Source organism: Cydia amplana, chromosome 12, assembly GCF_948474715.1.
Source record: "Cydia amplana chromosome 12, ilCydAmpl1.1, whole genome shotgun sequence".
NCBI classification, from domain to species: domain Eukaryota; kingdom Metazoa; phylum Arthropoda; class Insecta; order Lepidoptera; family Tortricidae; genus Cydia; species Cydia amplana.
The window spans coordinates 2,228,792-2,236,787 of record NC_086080.1 but is presented as its reverse complement, the minus strand read 5'-3'; the positions used below and the strand labels follow the sequence as shown (position 1 = coordinate 2,236,787).

Below are 7,996 nucleotides of genomic sequence, written 5' to 3'. Positions count from 1 at the left end.
TCGGCGGGATCTCAAAAAGAGGCAGATTAGGTGTCTATTTTTAAAATTGCAAGATTTTAGAATATAAATTTGCTGAAGGATTAGGTATAGTTTAAAAAAAAGTTCGTTATGCCACGTAACAGCAGCAAGTTTTCTCTCTAAGTATCGAAAATAATTATATAACTACAGTTTTATCAGTGGGGCAAAAGCGAAACTGATCCTTTCGGGCATTCTCAGTTCCGTTCGGCTCAGCATTGCTATGAGCAATTATTGGGGTTGGCACAACTTGACGTCTCTTTGCGTGCACAACCACAGATAAGATAATGACCTGAATTTTGACAACCTTAAATAGCCTAAAGGTGTGACAATGCTTTGTCCCTGAATAATTGTCAAACTTCGCTTCATATCTTTTCTGTACGGTAGTGATTACTTATTCTGTGCTTTTGTTAAAAATTGACTAGACCAAAATAATAGTAAAACTTTTATTTTACGACCAAATATGTAAAGACTTAAATTAAAACCTAATAAGATTGTAGATTATGGCACTGGCACGAGGAATGAAAAGGCAAAGTTGAACTTAACAATGAACTTTAATTCGATTTTCGGATACAGAGTCGAGTGAAATGGATCGCGTCTAGCAGCGGACTGCCGCCGGCGCATAGTAACATATTGCATTACTTGCATAAGATATTAACAATAAGATATTGACAAACAATTTTGAACCTTAAACGTTAGTACTTAAGTATCGAATTAACATGGCAACTTTTCCTTAGGAATAAAACTTAACTAATTACATAGGTATAAGTACAGTATGTACCTATAGTGAGCGCATCGCTAACACTCCCCACCCCAGTGCTGACTCAGCACTCTAAACTTACGGGAATCGGGGCGATGCGTGCCGCGGATCGCCGGTAAGTCCCGGTAGCCGTCCTCACCTCCACTACACGGATGCGGCCGTTTCCGCCAGGCATCACCTGGGTGATCAACCCCTTCGGCCACATATTACGGGGAGAGTTGGGATCCACGACCAGAACGAGATCTCCTACCTTTAACGGCTTCCGCTCCTCCAGCCATTTTGTCCTAGGCACAAGGGTGGGTAAGATTTCTCTTAGCCACCTCTGCCAAAACATGTCAGCGAGCCTCTGCGCCTTCCGCCATAGTTTCCTCAAGTTGAGATCAGAATCATCGAACTCTCCTACAATAGGGAGTCGCGATGATGACCCTAAAAGGAAATGATTAGGAGTAAGAGACTCACCGTCAGCAGGATCGACAGACACGTGCACCAATGGACGACTGTTGACCATGTTCTCAACTTCTGCCATTAATGTGGTCAAAACTTCGTCCCTTGGTGCTCGTTCTTTCAAAACGACCTTGAGAGCCGTCTTTACTGAACGTATTAAACGTTCCCACGCCCCACCCCAATGGGGGCTGGCGGGGGGAATAAAAGTCCAGTCCATGTTGTTATTAACCCCCTCAGCTTTTAGCACGTCCATATCTAGCGCCTCCATGGACCGGCGCAACTCTGTGTCGGCGCCCCTCAGGTTAGTACCGTTGTCCGAGTACAGATGGCGCGGCCAGCCGCGCCGCGCCGCCATTCGTCGCAACGCCATAATGAGCGAGTCAGTTGTAAGGGAGGCAACAAACTCGATATGAATTGCCCGCACTGTGAGGCATGTGAATAGAACACCATATCTCTTTTCTCTGCGGCGACCGACCGCGACCTCCATTGGCCCAAAAAGGTCTAACCCACAGTGAAAAAAGGGTCGCTGATGGTGTTCTATTCTAGCCTCTGGCAAATCTCCCATGCGAGGTACCTGAGGTTTGCTCTTCATTATCCTGCACAACATGCACCTTGACGTTACGAGTTTAACAGTAGGTCTAAGTTTAATTACCCAATACCTTTGTTTAATTTCGTTTACCACCATCTCCTGACTTCCATGGGCCGCTTTCACATGGTAATGCAGAACGATTAATCGTGCTACCTGATGACGGCCGTCCAGGATTACAGGTCTCTTGACGTCCAGAGGCACATCTGATGCGGCGTCAATGCGCCCGCCCACGCGAAGTAATTCATTTTCGTCTAAAACGGGTGATAATTTTAATAACTTACTTGCGCGATGTAAAGCCCCGTGCGCCTTAATTCTGGCTAAGTCTTCCCCGAAAGACTCGTTTTGCGCGTGTTTTAGTAGCAATATCTCTGCACGCTGCATCATTGCGCAGTCGATCTCGGCCGCTTGACCTTTGCACCTAGCGATGAACTTTAGCACCGTGGCCGTGGCGCGGGTGAGACGAAGCCATGAAGAGAAGCGCTGCGGGTCCGGAACTGGTATGCATGCAGGTTCGTCGCGCACTTGGACGACCGCTACGCATTCCTCTGTCTCCTCCTCGTTACCAGTCGGTATAATATCTTTAGGCCATTGACTTTCGTCAGCGTATAAAAAAGAAGGACCTTTGAACCACTCATTCTGTAGGGCTAGATCAAACGAGTCCCGCGTAGCTAAATCGGCAACATTTAGTTTCGTAGAAATGTACCGCCACTCGTTCACGCAGGTAAGGTCGTCAATCTCCCCCAAACGATTTGCTTCAAAGGCCTTATACGTACGGTTTTTGTTGCGAATCCAATGTATCGCAGTTGAGGAGTCACACCAGAAGTAACGCCTCGTAGGCGTTAGTTTATGCTCCTTTCCAATTGCATTGGCTAGTCTTGCCGACAACAATGCAGCTTGCAGCTCAGCCTTCGGTATAGTCAGCTGTTTTACCGGCATAACTCTGCTTTTACTTGCAATAAATGCAACATAAGTAGTACCGTTATCCTCCCAGCGCCAATAGCCCACAGCTGACATCGCCTGAGTAGATGCATCGCTAAAAAAATGCATTTGTAAATTATTATAATATGAATACCTACTACTCGATGCGGTCGTAGCACATGTAGATGCCGCTACGCCCTCGTAGCCTTTCGTAGCACCTTGCGTAGGCGCGTGGGTCGCGGGGGCCGCGGGGGGAAAGGTAGGTGCCGGTGCCGCTGCGTCGACATCCACACAGTCTTGCATTTCGCTCGCACGCGCTGTCGCCGATTGGCTGTCCCTTACCGCATTGCGCGCGGCCGTGCAGTACCACCTAGGTATACGAATATCTTTAATTACCTTTAGGAGGTCAACCCACTTTCGCCACTTGTGATAAATCTGATCTGGAATGTAATCATCCCAATCCACCTGTAAGCGCCAAGCCTCTTGAAGCATGATTCGGCCTTGAATCGTGAAGGGTGCTAAGAAACCTAGTACATCAAAAATTGACATAATTACTCTTAGCATTAAACGTTTTGTAGGCCTATTCTCACCTTTAAGTACGTCGCTCGGTATACGTTTTAATGACAAATCGAAGCCCAGTATGTCATCAGCCGGGTACCAAATGAGACCCAAGGTACGCTCGCTTTCATGTTGCTGGCCGACTTTGAACCTTACAGCAGCAGTACCTAAGGTCTCCTTTGGCACGCTGTTTAAAACTGCGACGCTGTTGCTCGTCCAGTTTCTTATTTCAAAGCTGCCCGCCCTGTGGATATCACTGACGTTTCTTACCATTTCGATCCCTGTCGCCTCGTCGGGCAGGCTGTCGATGTAGTCGTCCATATAGTGCGAGTTGACGATGGCATCGACGGCGGCGGGAAATGACGATTCAAATCGCTGGGCGTTTCTATTTTTAACAAATTGCGCGACGAACGGAGCACAATTTGCACCAAAAATAAGTGACGTCATCGCGTACGTCTTCATGTTTTCTGTGGGGTCGTTTCGCCACAGAAACCTCAGTGCGTCCTGGTCGTCTTGCTGGATCTTAACCCTTAAGAACATGTCCCTAATGTCACCTGTTACTGCAATTGGATGCTCCCGAAAGCGCAGCATTATACCTAAAAGCGATGACAATAGGTCAGGCCCTGTGAGCAAATAATCATTTAGCGAGCTACCACTTACCTGACTGGCAGCATCGAAGACCAGACGGAGTTTTCCCTTGTTCGGGTTGTCCACGCCGAAATGAGGTAAGTAATAAGTCTTCGGCGTGACCTCAGTATTAGTCAGTTCCATAGCGTAATCATTTTCTAATAAATGATTGACCCTTTCACGGTACCTGTCGGCGAATCCTGGATCCTTACCCATTTTGCGCTCAATACCCTTCATCCTGGTAAGCGCGTTTGGGCGGGAGTCTGGCATGGGGCGGTGTTCGTCCTTCCACGGAAGGCCGACGTACCAGCGCCCGTCGATGAGCTCGGCGGAGCGCTCCAGCTGCGCGACGGCGCGGGCGTCGTCGGCCTTGTGGCGCGCGTGCGCCGTCACGCCCATGGAATCTAGCAGAAACGAGCGCCTAACATCTTCGTGGATTTCCCTTAGGAGACACTCATCTGAGGTGGTATCGTGATCTGCTCCGCTATCTGCAATAAAAAGGTTAGTATGGACAGCGACAGATGGTGAGCCCCTGGACCGACGGACAGTCCGCGGCGCGCACACTTTCCCATGGACGCTCCAGCCGAGGCGGGTGAGTGTAGCTGATGGCTCATTATTATCTTTGCCCTCCCTTACTTGAATAGGTATCACAACATGTAAGTTATCCTGACCTAACAATAATTCAGGTTTTGAATCAGTGGTACAAAATTTATGTTTTATATCGGCTAGGTGAGAATAATTAACTAATTTTAAAACAGACAGTGTTTGTATTGCCAAACTTAATTCTTCAACACAACGCAATTTAACATTATAAACCTTATCGTCCATACCTTTAATGTCGACATTCACTTTGGTCGATTTGTACTCAATCCCGTCATTTTTAAACGCACCGTGAACGTGTAATGTCTGCGAGTTACCACGTAGGCCCACGCGTTGCGCGAGATTGGCACTTATTAACGAGATGGTAGATCCATCATCCAATAGCGCGGTGCTATTTACTATACCGTTAGGTCCCTGAACACGCACTGGTACTACTTTTAACAACACTCTGCTGTCGGTCGCATTTATATGAGTTAAAGTTTCCGTCACTGGCTTGAACGCGGGTTCGCGCGGCACGGGTCCGTTTATCGCGATACTATTATTCGGTACACTTGCACTCGGTAGCGGCGCGGGCGCCGCCGTGACGTCACGCGCACTGTTGTTTACCGGATAATGTAGTAGGCGATGATGTGGAGCTCCGCAGCCGTCCTTGTCGCACGCAGGGGACTTGCAGGTATCGCGTTCATGCTTGGAGATAATGCATTTGTAGCATAAGCCGTTTTTCTTCACGTGTTGCCATCGTACTTTGCGCAACGCTTTCTTGAATGGTTTGCATTCCGTTAACTTATGCACAGCTGTTCGGCAAAATAAACATTTTAAATCGCCTTCTTCAGTTTGTAGTAAAACAGTTTGTGTACGGGAAGATGAATGATCGCTCGACTTGTTTTTAAAGATATCGTTGCGCGTAGTTGTTAAGAAACTTGCAGTTTTAGAAATCTTCAATGCTTCGTCATTAAGAAAATCCGATAGAATGACTAACCTCGATTTCTGCGCATCTTGAAGAAGTTTAAAACTGTAATCTGACCATTTGGAGATGAGCACAGTGGGCAGCTTGGACAGGATGATGGAGACGATATTCATGCCGTGTAGGTACTCCTCGCGTCCTACTGCTCGCACAGCTACTACGAAATTTTGAACCTTTACTGCGAACATAACTATATCCTTATGATATTCGAGTTGTAAAGGCTGTAGCTTCTTAAAGTCTTGCAGAATACGAGAAATGATGCTGTCAGGGTTTCCAAAACGTAGCTCCAATGTCGACATTACCCGGTCGGGCGACGTGGCGCTGATGAACAATGCGGCGACTGCATCTCGTGCGGCTCCTTTAAGACATTTACGAAGTCTCCATAAATTTTCTTTATCTGTAAATTTACAGACCTCAGTAGACTCCTGGTAGGCCTGTTTGAACTGAAGCCATTCTAACTGGTCACCTGAAAATTCAGGTAGGTCCTTAGGCGTGCTAATGCGGCTGAGCAGACTGGCGTTAGGCACTTGGTTGCTAGCGGTCGATAGGTCTTTAAGTGCGCCGGCTAATAATTGCACTGTTTGGTTGAGCGCGCTGACGGTACCTTCGGGCGCAGGCGGCGCTGCCGGCATGAAGCCATCGGCGGCGGCGCGCGGTGCTAAGCTAGACGCTGGCCTCGGCTGAGCTTGCTCGGTGAATGCGGAGGGTATGACAGGTGTAGGCATCCGTGCTGGAACTGGAATGTGCAGCGTGTCCGTTGTGACTCCATTGTCGGGGACTGGCTGCTCCTCAGGTAGTTCCGTGTGGTTGCTTTGCTGCTCAACCCACGCATTTATATCGTTGCGAAGAGGTAAATTACCATCGAATTGTGAACTGTATTCCTCAAGCTCCTCTTCGTCACTAAGCGCTGCAAGTTGCGCGTCTAAGGTTTTATTAATAAGGTCCATTTGAATCGCAGCCTTTTCCTTAGCGGCGTCCAAAATTAATTGTTTTCGCCTGGCTTCTTTAGAGGCTGATGATCTTCGTGAGCCCTTGCTACTCGGGACGGCACCCACATGTGAGGCGGCAGGCTTCGTATCGGGAATTTGCTTAAATTGCTGCATCGGCTCCGACTTTATGCTGCCTGTCGCGTTTAATTTGTATTGTAGAAACTTCTTGACCATCGGATCCAAAGGTTTCTCGACTTTTTCGGGCGTAGTTACATTGCACGGCGGTATAACCTCACTTTTTCTTTGTTCACGCTCGCGCGCCATGTGTTCCTCGTGCTCCCGACGTGCCCTCGCACTGCGAGTTTCCATTTTTATAGGCGTTCGATGCATAATCCGGCTCGAAGACCACTTTGTAGATTATGGCACTGGCACGAGGAATGAAAAGGCAAAGTTGAACTTAACAATGAACTTTAATTCGATTTTCGGATACAGAGTCGAGTGAAATGGATCGCGTCTAGCAGCGGACTGCCGCCGGCGCATAGTAACATATTGCATTACTTGCATAAGATATTAACAATAAGATATTGACAAACAATTTTGAACCTTAAACGTTAGTACTTAAGTATCGAATTAACATGGCAACTTTTCCTTAGGAATAAAACTTAACTAATTACATAGGTATAAGTACAGTATGTACCTATAGTGAGCGCATCGCTAACAAAGATATTCATTACAAAACGTCTACTTATCCAAGATAATAAAAGGCCCCAAAAGTACATAATGGAATGTCTCCCCTGAATAAGCAACGCGAATTTCAATTAGCATTCTTTGTCTTTGGCCGAGTCACGACGTCACGTAACTCGTTAAGGGTTAGGACCAGAGACCGGTAAATAACACAGACGGTTTGATATAAATCCGAATCCAAACAAAAGCAGACGATTCAACGGAGCCCCGCCAATCTGTTACCAAAGTAGTGTTTAGTCTTAAGTTTTATCAAATGAAAGCCTGTGTTCGGTAGGTACAGCATGGCACTTACTGCCGATAATATATACTTACATTCCACATAAGAAAATTGTTGAATAGACCGGCCTACCGGTGCCGGTGCTGGGACCTACTGACGTTTCAATTAGCCTAAGTCATAATCAGAGCTCGGCGGGGGTGAGCTATTTACCTTATAATTTGACGTGAGACATGTCAAATTATAAGGTAAATAGCTCACCCCCTCCTAGCTCTGGTCATAATCCTAATCCTAAGTCTAAGTCTTATTTATTATTAAGTCAAAATAACGAATTAAGACAAACAATTATTAGCCAATTGAGGTTTGTAACGCGTTTATAACTAACGTCATAAATAAACAACATGCAGCTCAGAGTCAAATCAAATTAATGAAATACCTATTATCTGAGAGCCTACCGCGAACCACGTTGGACGTGTTGCCTCCCTGTCACACTTACGTACGAATTTACAAGTGCGATAGAGAGGCAACACTTCGAACGTGGTTCGCGGTAGGCCCTCAGTTTTTATCATGAAATCGTCTCGGTCGCGACGAAGATAAGTTATTTTCTTCAGAGCCAACAGGGCAGAAAATAAAA

At 46.8% G+C, this 7,996-nt stretch overlaps 1 protein-coding gene across 1 annotated transcript; it reads right to left on the bottom strand.

Annotated features, from left to right (window-relative positions):
• Positions 1 to 839: 839 nt before the first annotated feature.
• Positions 840 to 3,605, bottom strand: LOC134652681 (uncharacterized). Its single transcript, XM_063507844.1, has one exon. The coding sequence runs from the start codon at positions 3,603 to 3,605 to the stop codon at positions 840 to 842; it is 2,766 nt and encodes a 921-aa protein (XP_063363914.1).
• Positions 3,606 to 7,996: the final 4,391 nt, after the last annotated feature.

Bases quoted from the DNA above. Each gene is read 5' to 3' on its own strand.
- LOC134652681 (XM_063507844.1), bottom strand. From the start codon at position 3,605: ATGGACGACTACATCGACAGCCTGCCCGACGAGGCGACAGGGATCGAA.